We start from the raw sequence: 20,236 nt of genomic DNA on the forward strand, positions 1-20,236 counted from the left end.
GAAAATTGTGGGTCAATGGCTATTCATTCAAGTTTTTAGATATTAGGCACTTCTCCTTAACAAGTTGTACTTGTATTAGAAATAGTATATCAGAACTGAAAAAAATGCAAATAATTATTATTATGTTTTACAGTATTAATTTTTCTCTGGGTTCAAACATGAATAAATCATATTCTATCTATAAAACCTATACAGTTGATTAGAATGAAGTTTATTCATATTCATATTTTATTTTTAAGTCAGTTAATTCACTTACTAAAAATATACTCATACTGTTAATATCAATTGCTTTTAAGCATCTTATAGTAATATTTCTTTGACTCAAAAGAATGATCCTTTCTTGAGGCTGCTTTAAGGATACAATGTAAATAAGTATTTTAGAAAGATGATCTATATAGTTCTATTTCTGAATTTCTGTGTTAACACAATATGTCACTAATTTTGATGTAGTTCATAAATGTTGAAATACACAGATAGCTGAAAGGGTATCACAAATTAAGACACAGTGAAACCTATATCCACTAAGTTCAATATAGATAGAAAGTTCATGACAACTTATAGATTTTCATTTTTTGGTTGAGTGATAGCAAGTAACAGTATATAACTGCCACAAGGTTATTCACATACAAACTGAGGAGAGACTACTTTTGATTTGCTAAAAAATAAATTTTCTTTTGTAACTTTAAAACTTATTCTTGGGCGGATGCTATTCCTTATTTTATCTATTTATTTATTTTAGCATTCACATTTTTATTTTTATTTATTTTTATTGATTATGCATATTCATGGGGTACAAAGCTGACCATCACCACCTGTGCCCAGGATGTAATGATCATATCAATGCTATCAGCACGCCCACAAATTGCAATTATTCCGTGTCTCCACTCAACTTCTACCTTATCTCCCTCCCCCACCCTCCCTCCAGCCCCAGCAACCCTAGGTATGTTCTCTTCATCTGCAAGTCCAAAGCACCACTGTGGTCTTTCCTTCCTTCCTTCTTTCTCTCTTTGCTGCCACTTATGAGTGAGGACATGTGGTATTTTTCCCTCTATGCCTGGCTTATTTCACTAAACATAATTTCCCCCAAGCTCACCCATGTTCCTGCGAATGGCAGAATTTCATTCTTTTTTATGGCTGAGTAGTATTCCATAGTGTATATATACCACATTTTCCTTATTCAGGAGTCCATTGATGGACATTTAGGTTGGTTCCATACCTTGGCTATTGTAAATAGAGCTGCAATGAATATGGGAGTGCATGTATCCCTTCAACATGATTATTTCCATTTCTTTAGGTATATACCCAGAAGTGGGCTTGCTGGATCATATGGAAGATCTATCTGGAGTTGTTTGAGAAACCACCATACTGTTTTCCGTAGCAGCTGTACTAATTTACAGTCCCACCAACAGTGTAGGAGCGTTCCCCTGTCTCCACATCCTCACCAGCATTTGTTATTTTCATTCTTTTTGAGCCTTAGCTTTCTTATCTGTAAAATGGAGATAAAAACATACCTCACAGGATCATTCAATGAGGTAATACATGTAAAGTGCCTGTTAGAGTCTCTGGCTCATCACAGGCTTTCATCAAATTCTTGTCTTCAAATCCTATGCCTTTCCTTTCTGACGCCCTATTATACCTCCTATATCACACAGATGATAATATTCTTGTCATTTCAGTGCCTCAAAGAGTATTACTCTTTGACTTTAGGAGAAGAAATTCCATTTTAAGACTGTAGTGGGAATGTTACTTCCCATTAGTCTTGATTGATCTATGAGAACTAAGCTAGATGTGGAAGGGAAAAAAAATTTGTGGCTAAGTCCCTGTATTAGTCCATTTCTGTTGCTTATAACAAAATACCTGCAACTGGGTGTCTTATAAAGAAAAAGAAAGTTATTGCTTACAATTTCTGAGGCTGGGAAGTCCAAAGTCCTTCTGGTGGTGGAGACAGTGACCCAGGAGTCTCATATTGCAGGATGGTGAAAGCAGAGAGAGCAGAGCTAAGCAAGAGAGACAGACTCTCCTCTTCTTTTAAAGCCCTCAGAACCACACCCCTGACCGCCATTATTAATCCATTCACTACGGCATGGTCCTACAATCCAATCACCTCCTCAAGGCTCCACCTTTCAATTACCATAATAGGATTTCCCACCCTCTTAACAGTCACAATGGGGACCAAGTTTCTAATACATAAAACTTAGGGGACCCAATTCAAGCTTCAATGAGTTTGGGGGGGGGGGAACATAATTCAATTCACTACAGTCCCACAGTCTGAAGCTATTTTTTTGTTATACACAGCCCCATCCTCAACATTAAGAAGACTGGCTTAAAGTACTCTGTTTGAGAAACCACCGTACTGTTTTCCATAGTTGCTGTACTAATTTACAGTCCCACCAACAGTGTAGGAGAGTTCCCCTGTCTCCACATCCTCCCCATGTTGGAGCGATCAGTGATCCAGCTTAGCAGGTGCCAGGCATTCACACTGATTTGGCCTTGGAGAATGATTTTTTTTCCTCTTGTTTTAATTAATGTTGTCTTCCAATATGTTTCATGTCTTCACCTTCTGAATGACTCCACCTGACCACTAGCTCATTCTCATTTTCCATGTGGGTTTGCTTCAGGTTAGTGATGCATCTGTCCATTATCAAGAGCACTCTTGGGGGACTCCCAAGAGTTTATCAGTTTCCATAGTCAAAGCTGTGGTGCTTTGCAGGTGCTACACTGATAGAGCAGCTGTCCCCCTTTTGGGTTCACATAGCTCGGATTATGAGTTGTCAATTAGCCTAGACAAAGTGGATTTTTCTTCTTCATCTTTATTTCTTACCTTTTTTTTTAAAGAACATTAGACATCTAGAATATATCTGTAATCTTTTCTGTCTCTCCTATGATTTATTTTGGGCTTTTAATATAAACTTCTCCAACAGGTCATTTTCCTCCCAGAACTACTTCAGCTAGTCCCCACTGCTGTCACTTACCAGTCATTGGCCTTAACTCCTCTGAGTCTGTCTTTTTTAGCTCTAAAATAAGAGTCAAACTGGCCAGTTAGCTTAGTTTGGTTAGAGCGCAGCCTTGTAACACCAAGCATTGGTTCTGATCCTTGTACTGGCCAGCTGCAAAAAAAGTAATAAAATAAAGTAGGAGTCATACTATGATTAATAATAAGTTATTGGATATTTTCAAATAGCTAGAAGAGAGGATTTCAAATGTTCACAATACAAAGAAATGATAAATGTTTGATGTGATGGCTATGCTAAATTACTCTGATTTGATCATTATACATTCTATACATGTATTGAAACATCACTCTGTACCCCATAAATATGTACAATTAGTATGTATCAGTTAAAAAAATTCTTTAAATAAAAATTTAAAAATAAGAGTCATAATGCCCATATCAGAGTTGTTGACCCAAAGATAAACACACAAAGTGCATAGCCACCTTTTGGGGCCTATAGTAGTACACTATAAATATTTGTTCCTTTCAGGATATGGGCATCAAAACAATTTATAAATGTTTCTCTGTTTGTTGATGTCCCTGTTTGTAAGCAAAAAATTAATAATACAGGTTGAAGATTCTAAAGTGCATCACATGTAAAACCAGTCATCAAAGCAAGATTTTTGTTCTTTTGTCTTCTCTCCATTTTAATTCTTATTATATGCCATATATAGTTATGGTCTCTCATCAGCGAGCTTAGGGTAAACCTGCAGAAGGTTCTTCTATGGTCTTCTCTCCTCCAGAAGATTTTCTGGAAGGGCAATTTCAGCTATCATGGTTTTACTCTATTAACATATGCTGTGTCAGATCTTTGGTTAATTGTTTTGAAATTAATACTTATTTTCTGCTTTTGAAAATAATGCTTATTATAAAACAGTTTTTAAATATTGGAAAGTCACCCATGGTGCTAACAGACAGTATTTATTATTGTGAATAATTTGGTGTATTCTTATTTTTTACCCTTTAAGCTTTTTCCTATGTCATTAAAAGATTGTTAGATAAGGATTTCCTGTCTCTCTGTTTTCAAATTATGGACTATTTCAAACAGGTGGAAAACTTTGCTGTCTTCAAACTGTTCTAGAACCTCTGGTTTTTATGTACTGTAGAGAGCCATCCTAATTTCTTTCTTTTTATCCCTACAGAACAAGGGTCAAAAATTAGAACCCATTCCTCATCGAAGACTGAGAATGGTGACGAACACTATTGAAGAAAATTTTCCCCTGGGGACTGTGCAGTTTTTGATGGACTTTGTGTCACCCCAGCATTATCCACCCAGAGAAATTGTGGCTCATATCATCCAGAAAATTCTGCTCAGTGGCACTGAGACTGTGGATGTCCTAAAGGAGGCCTACATGCTTCTCATGAAAATTCAACAGTATGAGCCATAACAGTTAGCTGTTGACAAATCTTCTAGGGAACCTGGACTCAGGGCACAGCTTTCTCTTGCCTAAGCTTTATTCACCTAACCATTAGGGAGGGTGACAGTATATTAGTGTTATTTGGATTGCAAGTGACAGGAAACCCAGTACAAACTGGCTTTAACAGCTGGTAAAACAGAATTTAATGACTCATGTAAAATAACTTGTTAAATGACTTGCTTTAGTGTTCAAAAATAGTTACCAGGATGCATTTTTCAGTTCTGCTTTGGTTCTGTTTTTGGGCTCCACATGGTAGCCCTCTCAGCCTCTGGCTTTTATGACACTCCTGGTGTTATAAAATTATCTTGTCACACAAGAGTTCTGAAACTGAGTCTTGTAGGATTTAATTGGCCTAACATGAGACACAAGCCCCTTTTTGAGCCAATCATTGTGAATTGAGGGGTAGGATATCATGATTGCTTGACAAGTCACATGCGTCATCCTGGAGTCCTGGTAGATAAAGCCAGTTGACCAAGAGTAGTAAAAAGTTGGTTTCTTCAAGACAAAATTAGAGTAGTGATGCTTCCCAAAAGGGGAGCAGATACTAGGTAGCATAAAACAGTGAAGTTCCACTATGCTCAGACTGACATGGTATGGTACCAGACAAGAGCACTGAGAAAAAGGGGAGACTTCTTTCTTCTGTCATCTTCCAGATCTCATCTATTTTTCCACTAACTTCTCTCGATTTCTAATTGATGTCACTTGACTTTCAGGCTACATCCAGCCAATGCCAAGACAGTGGAGTGGGACTGGAAACTGCTCACCTATGTCATGGAGGAAGAGGTAACATAACAGTTATGAGGGTGTACTTTTGCAAAGGAAATTGGGTTTTTTTGTTGTTGTTGTTTGTTTGTTTGTTTTTAAAAGATGACCGGTAAGGGGATCTTTACCCTTGACTTGGTGTTGTCAGCACCACGCTCTCCCTAGTGAACGAACCGGCCATCCCTATATAGGGATCCAAACCCATAGCCTTGGTGTTATCAGCACCACACTCTCCCAAGTGAGCCATGGGCCAACCCTGCAGAGGAAGTTTTAACTTTAAAGAAAAATAACAGCAAATCTGGTAGTAAAGTCTGCATCATTATTCCCTCCTGATATTCCCACTCCTGCCAAAAAATTTCTATTGAAATGGTATGTGCTTTTGCAACTACTACTGTAGAGCAGAGGGAAAAAAAGAAATAGTAAATGCTATCTTCCAATTCAAGATTGAATATATTCACTATCACTCTCCTTCTTGAAATTCCATTTAAATAACAGTAAATGATAGAGAAAGTTATAAATCTGTTGCTATGAAAACAATAGGAAGAACAATAGATTTTAATGAAGATTTGGAAGACCTAATTAAAATGTAAGAATGATGACTGATGAAGCTGGGCAGAGAATGCCACAGGCTCGAATACATGTGGAAGAAGCTGCAGCCAAGGAGAGAGGAGATCTTCCCCTCAGAGCACCAGAGAGGCTTTGGACTCAGAAACACAATATATAGTAAAGGGTGGGAGTCAAATATGAGCTGTAAATGAATATTTGTTGAAAGTCTGTAGATGGAACAGTCAACCTCTGTTCTGGAGCACTGAAAATTCAGTAGCCAGGTTACCTACACTTAAGGCAAAAAGCCAAATGATTCATTGTCTAAAGAAATTGAATGAACCATGTTTAGAAAACAAAGACAGCTAGTATAAGAGTTAATACTCCAGGAAAAAACTCTTCCACATTCTGATCTTTAGGAATCCCTACGCTTAATTGCCAGCCTGTCTGCTCACCCTAACACAATTGGATGAAACCAATATTTTTAACTTAGAATTCTGTCTTCAACCAAACTATTAGTTAAGTGTGAGGGCTGAATAAGGACAATTCTGGATATGTAGGAACTTTAAAATATATCTCCACGTTCTATTTGTTAGGAAGCTACCTGAAGGTATGCAGCAAAGGAATGAGAGAATAATCAAAAAAGGGAGTCACGGGATCCAGGGAACACTAGATCTAATCCAGGAGAGTATTGAGGTTCCAAGCTTAACAAATATCGGACTAAAGGTTCACTCAGTCTAGTTTGGGGTAAAATAACAGAGTGCTTTAAGTAAGAATGATCTGGGAGACATTAGCAAGATGGCAGACTAGGAAGTTCCTAATCCTTATTCCTTCATGGAGACACTGAGTTAACAACGATATATGGACCAGAATAACTTGGTGTGAACTCTAGAGACCAGTTGAGAAGCTGCAGTGCTCAGGCCGATGCATAACCAAAAAGGTACTCCATTGAAAGAGGTAGGAAAGTTTGTGGTCTCTTACATGCCCATGCCCCTCCCCCTACCTGGCATAACATGACAAAACGAAGAGGAAACCTCCCATACCATGGCTCCTCCCTTGGGACAGAAACAAAAGAGTGGACCATGCATCCATTATGCTGGCTAGGGGGCTGCCCAAGGCATTGGTTTCTTTCTTTTTTTTTTTTAATTTATTGAAGCAAAATTGATTATACATATTTTGGGGGTTGAACATTTAGATATGTTGATTAAATCAATATTACTAGCATATATATTGTTACAAATCATTATTATTTTTTATGCCCCTTGTCCAACCTGTCCCCATCCCCCATTCCCTCCCCCTCTTCCCTCTAATTGCCCTAGATTTCTTCTCTCCTGAAAGAATAATGGTTACTGTTAACTTGTTGCCTAGATGATCTGTCCAGTGCTGAGAGATGTGATCAGGTCCCCCAATATTATCATAGAGCAGATGCTTCTTCTGTCACTCTGAAATGGGTTTTGTGGAAAGAGACATCCTCTTCTTTTCTTTGTCTCTGCTGGTCACTCTTCTTGTGTGAATGCACTCCAGTGGTTGGCGGACCATCTGTGTGGTGGTTGTGGCGTCTAGCCACTTTTGCAGCAGCCATGGTTATTGTGGTGGCTTTGGTGGGCCACCCACGTGGAGGTGCTGCTTTTGGTATGCTCCTTGGCACTGGCAGTATGCCTGGTTGTGGGGTGTGTTTAGTCCTCTTCTCCATGCCTCTGGTCCCTGGGCAGGCCCCAAGACACTGGCGCCATGTGCCTGGTTGTGGGAGGAGGGTCTGGTCCCCTTCTCCATTCCTCAGGTACCCAGGTGGGCCCCGAATTGCTGGCATTTTGTGCCTGGTGTGGGAGGAGGGTCCAGTCCCCTTCTGCACGCCTCTGGGCCAGGCAGGCCCCAAGGTGCTGGCATAGTGTTTGTGGGAAAGAGGTCCAGTCCCCTTCTCCTTGCCTCGGGTCCCTGGGTGGGCCCCAAGGTACTGGCATGGTGTGCCTTGTTGTGGGAGGAGGGTCTGGTTCCTGGCTCCATGCCTCGGGTCACTGGGTGGGACCCAAGGTGTTTGCTTGGTGTGCCTGATTGTGGGAGAGAGGTCCAGTCCCCTTCTCCATGCCCTGGGTTGCTGGGTGGGCGCTGAGGTGCTGGCATGTTGTGCCTGGTTGTGGGAGAGAGGTCCAGTCCCCTTCTCCATGCCCTGGGTTGCTGGGTGGGCTCCAAGGTGCTGGCATGTTGTGCCTGGTTGTGGGAGGGTGGTCCCGTCCCTGACTCCATACCCTGGGTCCCTGGGTGGGACACAAGGTACTGGCTCAGTGTGCCTGGTTGTGGGAGAGAGGTCCGGTTCCCTTCTCCTTTCCTCGGATCCCCGGGCAGGCTCCAAGGTGCTGGCATGGTGTGCCTGGTTGTGGGAGAGGGGTCCAGTCCCCTTCTCCATGCTTCAGGTCCCCAGGCTGGCCCCGAAGCACTTGTGCAGTTTGCCTGGAAGTGGGAGTGGGGTCCGCTCCCCAGATCCAAGCCTCCAGTTCCCAGGCAGGCCCCAAGGTGCTGGTGGTGTGCCTGGGCCTGAACTAATTTTTTGTCCTTTGCTTCTAACACAGGGGAACTTCCTGAGGGAACCAGTACTTGTGCTGTGTGGTTGTTTAAATTGCTACTTTGCTGCTGTTTCCCTAAGGAAGGCTTTTTGTGCAGCTCAGTGTTTAATGGTTGACCTTATGGGTACTTCCGGCTCTCCAGAGACTCAGTGGTTCTGTGTTCTGTAGAATCTCTGATCTGGGCCTGAGTTTTTTCATCAAACTGCACCCCATGCAATTCTGCATTCCTGACCAGTCTCCTCTGAGTGGTCCTGTGCTGATTGAGGGGCAGATCTGCTGTCCTTGCTGTGTCGCAGTGTTCCCCTGGTGGGCACGTCTCCCCCACCGCCTGTGCTGCAAACACTTGCCATGGGATGGGCCGTGCACTTGTCCCTTGCGATGACTCACCGGCCTCTGACTGGTTCCCTTTTTTCAGTTGTTCTGGCTCCTCGCTCCTGCGTGGGTCTGGGTGAACCCTATTAGCGGTCCTGCTGTCCTGGGGGCCGCCAAGGCCCTCTTCTCTCTTGCTGCGTCCAAGTAACTCCATCTGAAGGGCACAGCTGAAGCTTCTGCCGGCTCCTGCTCCATGTGCTTATCAGCTCGAGCCTTAAAGCAGCTACGGCCCGAAATGCACAGAGCAGCTTTTTCTTTCTCTCATCGTAGTTTCTCCCGCCTTCATGAACTCTGTAGTTCTCTCCTCCTCTTCCCCTGAGCTCCAGTGGCCCTGGCTTGACTGATGTTTCATTTTTATAGTTGTAAATTTGGTTGATTTGTGGGAGAGAGTGATGCTGAGGACCGTCTATTCCACCATCTTGATTGGATCCCAAGGAATTGGTTTCTGTCTTGACAGACTTGGAACACTGACAGGAACAGTGGCATAGTTTGGAGGCTGCTGAAAACAGGTGAGCACTGCAGCATATTAGAACTGCAGACAGTTCGCAGTTTCACCAGCAGACACCAGAGGGAGCAACAGGTGTGTCCTCCTGAAAAGAAACAGGGACAAGCCATTTGGGAAATTAACACAGTTAAAAGTACATGCATAAGCCCAAAGCAAACACATCACCAGAAAATGTCTAGAGGTTCAGAACCCCTAGCCAAGCTGATTTGTGAAGGTCTTCCCCTGCATGAACCCAGTCCATAAGGACTGGTAAAAATGGTTATTTTTTCAAATGCCTAAATCAACAAAAGATCACAAGGCATACAAAAAAAAAAAAAAACAAGAAAACATGGCCCAAACAAAGAAAGAAAGCTTCAGAAACTAACCCAAAAGAAAGAAAAAGAGAAAGGAAAACAAATAAAGCTGTAGAAACAAAACCTAAGAGAAATCTTCCAGATCTCAGAATTTCTGACAAAGAGTTTAAAATAACTGTCTTAAAGATGTTCAAGGAGCTAAAGGAGAACACAGACAACTAAAATGGAATCATGAAAATGATGCATGAACAAAATGAGAATATTAAATAAAAACTATAAAAAAAATCCAAACATTCTGGGGCTGAAAAAATATGTGAATTGAAAATTTCACTAGGGCTGGCCAGTTAGCCCACTAGGTTAGAGTGTGGTGCTAATAACACCAACATCAAGGGTTTGGATATCTGAACTGACCAGCCACAAAAAAGAAAAGAAAAGAAAATTTACTAGAGGGGTTCAATAACAGACTTGATCTAACAGAGGAAAAAAATCAGTAAACTTCAATAAAGATCATTTGAAATCATTGAGATAGGACAGCAGAGATAATGAAGAAAATTGAAGAGAGCCTAAGAGAACCATCAGTTGAACCAATATACACTTTTTGGGAGTCCCAGAAGAAGAAAGAGAAGAAGGAGTAGAGAGTTTATTTGAAGAAATGGCCACAAACTTCCCAAATTTGATCAAAGAAATGCACATACAAATTGAAGAAGCTCAGCAAACTCCAACTAGTATAAACCTAAACCAACCCACACCAAGATGTTGTAATTAAACCATCAAATGTCAAAGCCAAAAGAATCTTAAAAGCAGCAAGAGAAAAATGACTCATCACACACAACAGGGCTTCTATAAGATTATCAGTGAATACTCCGCAGAAAACTTGCAGGCCATAGGGATGATAAATTCAAAGTGCTGAAAGAAAAAAACAGTGAGAAATACTGTATCCTGCAACTGTCCTTCAAAAATGAGAAATTAAGACTTCACCAAATAAACAAAAGCTGAGGGGATTAATTATCATGAGATCTGTCCTACACAAAAATGGTAAAGGAAGTCCTTCAAGTTGAAACAAGAAAACATTAGATAGCAACTCAAAGCCATATGAAAATATAAAGTTCTCTGGTAACAGTAAATACATGGGCAAATAAAGTAACCTATATTGTAATTTTTGATGCATAAATCTACTTTTAATTCTTGTACAGAATTTAAAAGACAAAGACATTAAAAAACTGAAAATATAAGATACAGGTATATATCAGTAACATCAAGGGGAGGTGGAGCTGTAAAGAAATAGAGGTTTTTTTGTAAGCAATTGAAGTTGAAGTTAGATTGTTATCAGTTTAAACTACGTAACTTTAAGATGTTTTATACATTTGCAGTGGTGACCACAATTAAAATATCTATAAAATATACACAAGGGGCTGGCTGGATAGCTCAGTTGGTTAGAGCACAGTGTTATAACACCAGTCAATGGTTCCGATCCCCAAACCAGCCAGTTGCCAATAAAAAATTTTTAAAAAATAGATACAAAAGGAAATGAGAAAGGAATCAAAGCAGCATGTCACTACAAAAAATCAACAAAACACAAAAGAAGGCAGTAAGAAAGTAAAGGAGGGACAAAAAGCCACATTACATATAGAAAACAGTTAACAAAATGGCAATAGTAAGTCCTTCCCTATCAGTAATTACTTTAAATGTAAATAGATTAAAGTCTCTGTATTAGTCTGTTTCTGTTGCTTACAACAAAATACATAAAGAAAATGAAATTTATTGCTAATAGTTTCAAAGGCTGGGAAGTCCAAAGTCCAGGAAACACATCTGGTGAGGGTCCTCTTTGGTGGTGGCTTTACATTAGTGCAGGGGTTTCACATGGCAGAAAATAGCAGAGCCAAGAGAGAGCTACAGCTCCTCATGCACTCTCCTTTTAAAGCCCTCAGAACCATACCTGACCACCATTAAACCATCAAGTTAATCACCTCTTCAAGGCCTCACCTTTCAATTTCCTTAAAAGAATTTCCCACCCTCAACAGTTACAGTGGGGATTAAGTTTGGGGGGAACTTTCAACCCAAGGCAGTCCCTAATCAAAAGACATAAATTGCTTAAATGGATTAAAAAACAGGATCCAACTACGTTCTGTCTACAAGAGACTCACTTTAGATCTAAAGAAATACATATATTGAAAGTGAATGGATGGAAAAAAGATATTACTTCTAAGTATTTTTTGTTTTGTTTTGTTTTGTTTTTGGTAGCTGGCTGGTATGCAGATTCAAACTCTTGACCTTGGAGTTACAACACCACACTCTAACCAATGGAACTAACCAGTCAGCCTTACTTACAAATGATAACCAAAAGAGAGCAGAAGTGGCTATACTAATATCAGACAGAAAAACTTTAAGTAAGAAAAAAAGAGAGAGAGAAGGAAGGGCATTTTATAATGATAAAAGGGTCAATTCACCAAGAAGTTATTAACAGTTATAAATAGATATGCACCAAACATCAGACTACTAAATATAAGAAGCAAACTGACAGAATTGAAGAGAAATACACAGCAATACAATAATAGTAGGAAACTTTAATACCTCCCTTTTAATGATGGATAAAACAACCAGACAGAAGATCAGTGAGGATATAGAGAACTTAAGCAACACTATAGGCCACTTGGACATAGACATATATAGAACATTTTACCCCAAAACAGCAGAACATAAATTCTTCTCAAATGCACAGGGGACTTTCTCCAGATAGATGTCATATTGGGCCACAAAGCAAGACTTTCAAAATATAAAAAAGTTGATGTTATTCCAGGTGTCTTTTCTGATCACAGTGGAATGAAACTAGAACTCAGTAGCAAAAGGAAAACTGGAAAATCCACAAATATGTGGAAACCAAACAACCCATTTTTAAACAATGGGTCAGCAAAGAAATAACCTGGGAAACTAGAAAATATCTGAAGACAGTGTTATTGAAGACAAATAAAAATAAAAACACAACATACAAATACTTATGAGGTATGACAAAAACAATTCTAAAGGGGAAATTATACCTAAAAATGCTTACATTAAAAAAAAAAAACCTCAAACTGATACCCTAACTTTATGCCTCAAGGTACTAGAAAAAGAAGAAACTGAATTCAAAGCTAGAAGAGGGAAAGAATAGTAAAGAGTAGAACAGATATAAATGAAATAGATAATACAAAAAAAATGAACAAAACTAAAGTTTGGGTTTTTCAAAAGATGAACAAAATTGGCAAACCCATAGCTACTTTAAGAAAAATAGACAGGGCTGGCTTCTTAACCACTTAGTTAGAGCATGGTGTTGGTAACACCAAGGTCAAGGGTTCAGATTCCCTTACCAGCCAGCCACCAAAAAAAAAACCCAAAAAGAAGGCTTTAATTACTAAAATCAGAAATGAAAGAGTGAACATTACAACTAATGCCACAGTAATAAAAAGGATTATAAGAGAATACTACAAACAATTGTACACTTAGAAGAAATGGATTAATTCCTAGAAACGTAACATACCAAGACTGAATTATGGAAAAACAGAAAGTCTGAACAGACTGATAACTGGTAAGAAGATTGAATCAGTTATCAAAAACCCCCCAAAAGGAAAAGACCAGGACCATATGGCTTCACTGGAGAATTTTACCAAACATTTAGAGAAGAATTAATACCAATTCTCCTTAAACTCTTCCAAAAAATTGAAGAGGAGGGAGCATGCCTTAACTCATTCTGAGGCCGACATTAGTCCACGGCCATCCCACCCTGAAGGCACTCCATCTTGTCTGAGGCCGACATTACCTGGATACCAACACCAGAAAAATTACAAGAAAACTACAGACCAACAAACCTGATAAACATTGATGCAGAAATCCTCAACAAAATGATAAAAAACACTCGAACTAGGAACAGAAGGAAACTACTTCAACATAATAAAGGCTGTATATGAAAAGCCCACAGCTAACATCATACCCAATGTAGAAAGACTGAAAGCTTTTCCTCTAAGATCAGGAACAAGACAAACATGCCCACTCTTGCTACTTCTATTCAACATAATACTGGAAGTCCTAGACAGCAATTGGACAGGAAAAAGAAATAAAGTGCATCCAAATTGGAAAGGAGGAAGTAAAAGTATCTCTGTTAACAGATGACGTGGTCTCATATGTAGAAAAAAGATTTCACAAAAAAAACTAGTAAATTAATTAACTTTTTCAACCAAGTAGCAGGATACAAAATCAACTCTTAAAACTCAGTTGCATTTTTGTGAAATAACTATGCAAAATCCAAAAAGGAAGTTAAGAAAACAATTCCATTCACAATATCACCAAAAAGAATAAAGTGCTTAGGAATAATCCTAACAAAGGAGGTGGAAGACTTGTACACTGAAAACTACAAAATGTTGCTAAAAGAAATTAGACACAAATAAATGGTGAGATATCCTGTGTTGATGGAATAGGAGACTTAATATTGTTAAGATGTCATTATTACCCAAAGTGATCTATAGATTCAAGACAATTCCTATCAAAATCCCAATGGCATTTTTTGCAGAAATAGAAAGATCCATCTTGAAATTCATATTGAATCCCAAGGGACACCAACTTTTCATCTCACAAAAGTTGGTGTTTTGCAAGGGATACCAAATAACCAAAATAATCTTTTTTATGCACTTTTTTCATGTATTTTACTTATACACATTAGAACCCCCACAGTATATTATTTTGTTGTTGTTTACAGTCATCTAGCTTTTACGGAGTATCAAATAATAGGAAAACAATCATATATTTACTTATGTGGTTATTGCTTCTGGTGTACTTCATTCCTTTATAGATCTGCATTTCTCTATAGGGTCATTTTTCTTCTGCTTGAAGGATTTCCTTTAACATTTCTTGGAATGCAGGGCTGTTGGTAGTAAATTCTTTCAGCATTTCTTTGTCTGATAAAGTCTTTATTTGACTTTGGATTTGGAAAGAAATTTATACTAGGTGTATAAAATTCTACACTGACATTTTTTTCCTCTGTACTTTAAAGATATTGTTCCACTCTCATCGCTTTCATTATATCTTTTTTTAAACTTATTTACTTTTAATTGACAGGTATTACATCTTTATGGGGTACAGAGTTATATTTCAATACACATATACAATGTGTGATGATCAAATCAAGATAATTAGCATTTAAGTCATCGCAAAAATTTATCATTTCTTTGTGACAAGAGCATTTGAGCTCCTTTCTTTTAGCCAATTAAGAACATACAATAAATTATTGTTAATTAGAGATGCCTAGCACTACTGTAGACCAGTGGAACTTGCTTTTCCTATCTAGCTGTGGTTTGTGTCCAGTAACCATCCCCTTCCTGTATACTGTCCCCTTCCTCTTCCCCGCCTCTAGTAACCACAATTCTTCTCTTTACTTCTATAAGCTCAACTCTTTTTTTTAGCATCTGCATATGAATGAGAACATGCAGTATTTATCTTTCTGTGCCTGGCTTATTTCACTTAACATTATGTCTTCCAGGTTCATTCATGTTACTGTAAATGAAAGGAGTTCATTCTTTATTATGGCTGAGTAGTATTCCATTGTATATATATACCACAATTTCTTTATTCATGCGTCTGTCAATGGATACCCAGGTTGATTCCATATCTTGGCTATTGTAAATAGCCAATGATAATAACAATAAACATGTGGGTGCAGGTATTGCTTTGGTATACTAATTTTCTTTCATTTGGATAAATACCCAGCAATGGGATTGCTGAGTTATATGGTAGTTGTATTTTTAGTTTTTTTGAGGAAACTCCATACTGTTTTCCATGACGGCTACACTAATTTACAGTCCCACAAACAGTGCAGGAGGGTTCCCCTTTCTCCATATCCTCACCAGCATTTGTTATTCTCTGTCTTTTTTATAATAACCAGTCTAACTGGGGTGAAATGATGTCTCAGTGTGGTTTTGACTCGCATTTCCCTGGTGCTTAGTGATGTTGAGCATTTCTTCATGTACCTGTTGGCCATTTGTATATCTTCCTTTGAGAAATGTATATTCAGCTCTTTTGCCCACTTTTTAATCAGGTTACTTGTTTTTTCGCTGTTAGTTGTTTGAGTTCCATATATATTCTGGATATTAATCTCTTTTTGGATGAGTAGTTTGCAAATTATTTTTTCCATTCTGCCCATTCCCTCTACACTGTATTGATTGTTTCCTTTGCTGTGCAGAAGCTTTTTAGTTTGATGTAATCCTACTTGTCGATTTTTGCTTTTGTTGCCTGTGCTTTAGAAGTCTTCCCCATAAAATTTTTGCCCTGACCAATGTCTTGAAGTATTTCTCCTATGTTTTCTTCCAGTATTTTCATAGTTTCAGGTTTTACATTTAAGTCTTTAATCCATTTTGAGTTGATTTTTGTATATGGTGAGGGATAGGGGTCTAGTGTCTTTCTTCTACATGTGTATATCCAGTTTTCCCAGCACTATTAAGAGGCTTTCCTTGCCCCAATATATGTTTTTGATGCCTTTGTCAAAAATCAATTGGCTATAGATTCATAGATTTATTTCTGGGTTCTCTATTCTGTTACATTGTTCCATGTGTCTGTTTTTATGCCAGTACCTTACTGTTTTTTTTTTGTTTTTTGTTTTTTATTTTTGTCGTTCTTTCGTGACCGGCACTCAGCCAGTGAGTGCACCGGTCATTCCTATATAGGATCCGAACCCGCGGCGGGAGCGTCGCCGCGCTCCCAGCACAGCACTCTACCGAGTGCGCCACGGGCTCGGCCCTTACTGTTTTAATTACTATAGGTTTGTAGTCTATTTTGAAGTCAGGTAGTATAATGCCTCCAGCTTTGTGCTTTGTGGTCAGGATTGCTTTGTCTATTCGGTATCTCTCATGGTTCTAGATGAATTTTAGGATTCTTTTTCTATTTCTATGAAGAATGCCATTGGTATTTTGATAGGGATAGCATTGAATCTGTAGATTGCTTCGGATAGTATGGTCATTTTGACAATATTAATTCTTCTAATCCATGAACATGTGATGTCTTTCCATTTTTGTGTGTTCACTTTAATTTCTTTCAACAGTGTTTTGTTGTTTTCATTGTAGAGATCTTTTACTTTGGTTAAATTTATTTCTAGGTATTTTAATTATTTTGGTAGCTATTATAAATGGGATTATTTTCTTGATTTCTTTTTCAGCTAATTTGTTGTTGGTGTATAGAAATGTTACTAATTTTTATATGTTGATCTTGTGTCCTTCAACTTTACTGAATTCATTTATGAGTTCTAAGAGTTTTTTGGTGGAGTGTTTAGGTTTTTTTATTTATAAGATCATATTATTTGCAAAGAGAGACAGTTTCACTTCCCCTTTTCCTATTTGGCTGCCCCTTATTTCTTTCACTTGCTAGGACTTCTAGTACTGTGTTGAGTAAGAGTGGTGAAAGAGGGCATCCTTGTGTTATTCCTGTTCTCAGAGGAAAAGCTTTCTGCATCTATTTGTCCTTCATTTTGTTGGTATATTGTATCACATTTATTGATTTGCATATGTTGAACTATCCTTACATCCCTGGGATAAATTTCAGTTGATCACAGTGTATAATCTTTTTGATGTGCTGTTGAGTTCTGTTTGCTGATATTTTGTTGAGAATGTTTGCATCTGTGTTCATCAGGGATATTGGCTTGTAGATTTTTTGTCATTGTTGTCCTTGATAAAGGGATCAACTCAACAAGAGGACATAACAGTTGTAAACATATATACACCCAACATCAGAGCACTGAGATATATAAAGCAAATATTAGTGGATCTAAATGGAGAGATAGACCTCAATACATTAATAGTTGGGGACTTCAACACCCCTCTCTTTGCATTGGACAGATCATCTAGGCAGAAAATAAAGAAACATTGGATTTAAACTGCTGTAAACCAAATGGGCCTAACAGACATTTACAGAACATTTCATTCAACAACTCTAGATACACAGTCTTCTTATCAGCACATGGAACATTCTCCAGGATAGACTGCACCTTAGGCCACAAATCAAGTCTCAACAGATTTTAAAACATTGAAATATCAAATATCTTTTCAAACCACAAAAAATAAAACTAGAAGCCAGTAACAAGAGAAACTTTGGAAACTGTACAAACACATGGAAATTAAACAACATGTTTCTGAACAACCAATGAGTCAAAGAGGAAATTAAGGGGATCAAAAATTTCTTGAAACAAATGAAAATGGAAGCATAGTATTCCAAAACTTATGGGATACTGCAAAAGCAGTCCTAAGAGGGAAGTATATTGCAATAAGTGTGTACAACAAAAAAGTAGAACTATTTCAAATAAACAACATAATGTTGCCCCTCAAGGGACTAGAAAAACAAGAAAAGTGCAATTCCAAAATTAGTAGACAAAAAGAAATAAAATCAGAAGAAAATTCGAGGCCAAAAAAAAAAAAGCAGAAGATTGATGAAATGAAAAGTTTTTTTGAGAAGGTAAACAAAATTGATAAACCATTAGCTAAACTAAGAAAAAAAGACAAAAGAATAATTACGATTTGTAACAATATATATGCTAGTAATATTGATTTGATCAACCTATCTCAATGTTGAACCCCCAAAATTTGTATAATCAATTAATTTTGATTCAATGAAAATTTAAAAATTAATTAATTAATTTTTACAAAGACAAAAGACCCAAATTAATAAAATCAGAAATGAAGAAGGAGACATTACAACTGATATCACAGAAATACAAAGAATCATTAGAGACTATTATGAAAAACTGCACTAACGAATTGGAAAACTTAGAGGAAATGGATAAGTTTATGGACTACCTACCAAGACTAAATGAAGAAAAAGTAGAAAACTTGAACAGGTTTAGTCCCTGCAGCCACTGCTGCTGGTGGCCACTCCTCAGCCAGCAATTCCAGTGCCACCTCGGGCCAGCGCCTCCAATGGGTGGGAACAAGGCTGCTGATGGCACAGCGAGGGTGGCAGGGACACAGCAGCAGTGAAACCAAGCATTCCTCCAGCTCCAGCTCAGACAGTGGCATCTCCATGGGGCTGGCACATGGTGCCCGGGTGCTCTGAGAACATTTCCACTGCTGCTGTGAGGACATACATAGTGGGATTTGGAATTCCTAGAGAATTGCCTTTGTGAGAAGCTGAAAATAATTTCTTTAAATTCCATCTCTTTGTTTTCCATTTAGTTGCATTTCAGAGGAACATCAAAAAACCATGAACTTTGGTAGTGAAGAGTTTGACTGCCACTTCCTCGATGAAGGCTTTACTGCCAAGTGGACCAAAAAAATTAATGAAGTTTCTTCTGGTGATGATAAGTATGCCTTCTATATCACAGACCTTGGAGACATTCTAAAGAAACCTCTAAGATGGTTAAAAGCTCTTCCTTGTGTCACCCCCTTCTATGCAGTCAAATGTAATGATAGCAGAGCCATAGTGGAAACCCTAGCTGCCACTGGGACAGAATTTGACTGTGCCAGCAAGACTGAAATACAAGTGGTGTGGAGTCTTGGGGTGCCTCCAGAGAGGATTTTCTATGCAAATTCTTGAATCAAGTATCTCAAATTAAGTATGCTGCCAATAACTGTTCAGATGATGACTTTTGATAGTGAAGCTGAGTTGATGAAAGTTGCCAGAGCACATCCAAAGGCAAAGTTGGTTTTGCAGATTGCCACTGATGATTCCAGAGCACTCTGTCACAGTGATAAATTTGATGCCACACTCAAAACCAGCAGACTTCTTTGGGAACAGGCAAAAGAGCTGAGTATTGATGCCATTGGTGTCAGCTTCCACGTGGGAAGTGGCTGTACTGATCCTGAGACTTTTGTGCAGGCAGTCTCTGATTCCCGCTGTGTCTTTGACATGGGAGCTCAGGTTGATTTCAGCACATATCTGCTTTGGCAGTGGCTTTCCTGGATCTGAAGCTTAAATTTGAAGAGATCACCAGTGTAATCAACCAAGTATTGGACAAGTATTTTCCATCAGACTCTGAAATGAGAATCGTAGCTGAGCTAGGCAGGATTATGTTGCATCAGCTTTCACATTTGCAATTAATATCATTGCCAAAAAACTCATATTGAAGGAACAGATGGGCTATGATGATGAAGATGAGTCGAGTGAACAAACCTTTATATATTACATGAATGATGGAATATATGGATCATTTAATTGCATTCTTTATGATCATGCACAGATAAAGCCCCTTCTGCAAAAAAAGACCCAAACCAGATGAAAAGTATTATTCATTTAGCATATGGGGACCAACATGTGATGGTCTTGATTGGATTGTTGAGTGTTGTGACCTGCCCGAAATGCCTGTGGGTGATTGGATGCTCTTTGAAAACATGGGTGCTTGCACTGTTGCTACTGCTTCTACTTTCAATGGATTCCAGAGGCCAACCGTCTATTATGTAATGTCAGGACCAGCATGGCAACTCATGCAGCAGTTCCAGAACCATCACTTCCCACCTGAAGTAGAGGAGCGGGACATCAGACCTCTCCCTATGTCTAGTGCTTGGGAAAGTGGAATGAACATCACCCAGCAACATGCTTCTGCTAGTATTAATTTGTAGATACCATTCTGGTAGCTGTTAACTATGAGTTTAGCTTGAATTAAGGGCTTTGAGGGGATCATTTAACTTAATTACTGCTAGTTTTGGAAAGTCTTTGTAAGACTAGGGTTGGCACAGGTGCAGAAACACGGAAGACTAGGAGATAGAGTTACACTTATCTGTGTTCCTATGGAAACTATTTGAATATTTGTTTTATATGGATTTTTATTCACTTTTCAAACATACTAC

The 20,236-nt window shown here is 38.6% G+C and overlaps 1 protein-coding gene and 1 pseudogene across 1 annotated transcript in view; both read left to right on the top strand.

Annotated features, from left to right (window-relative positions):
- The window catches only part of SIMC1 (SUMO interacting motifs containing 1), a 103,970-nt gene that overhangs the window by 49,303 nt on the left and 34,431 nt on the right, over nt 1-20,236 (top strand). Inside the window, exons 3-4 of the mRNA XM_063085285.1 lie at nt 4,135-4,367; nt 5,124-5,193. Of these exons, the coding sequence (XP_062941355.1) occupies nt 4,135-4,367; nt 5,124-5,193 (303 nt within the window). The remainder of the gene's footprint in view (nt 1-4,134; nt 4,368-5,123; nt 5,194-20,236) is intronic.
- LOC134369124 (ornithine decarboxylase-like) lies at nt 18,631-20,008 on the top strand (annotated as a pseudogene).

Source organism: Cynocephalus volans, chromosome 2 (genome assembly GCF_027409185.1).
Source record: "Cynocephalus volans isolate mCynVol1 chromosome 2, mCynVol1.pri, whole genome shotgun sequence".
Lineage (NCBI taxonomy): Eukaryota > Metazoa > Chordata > Mammalia > Dermoptera > Cynocephalidae > Cynocephalus > Cynocephalus volans.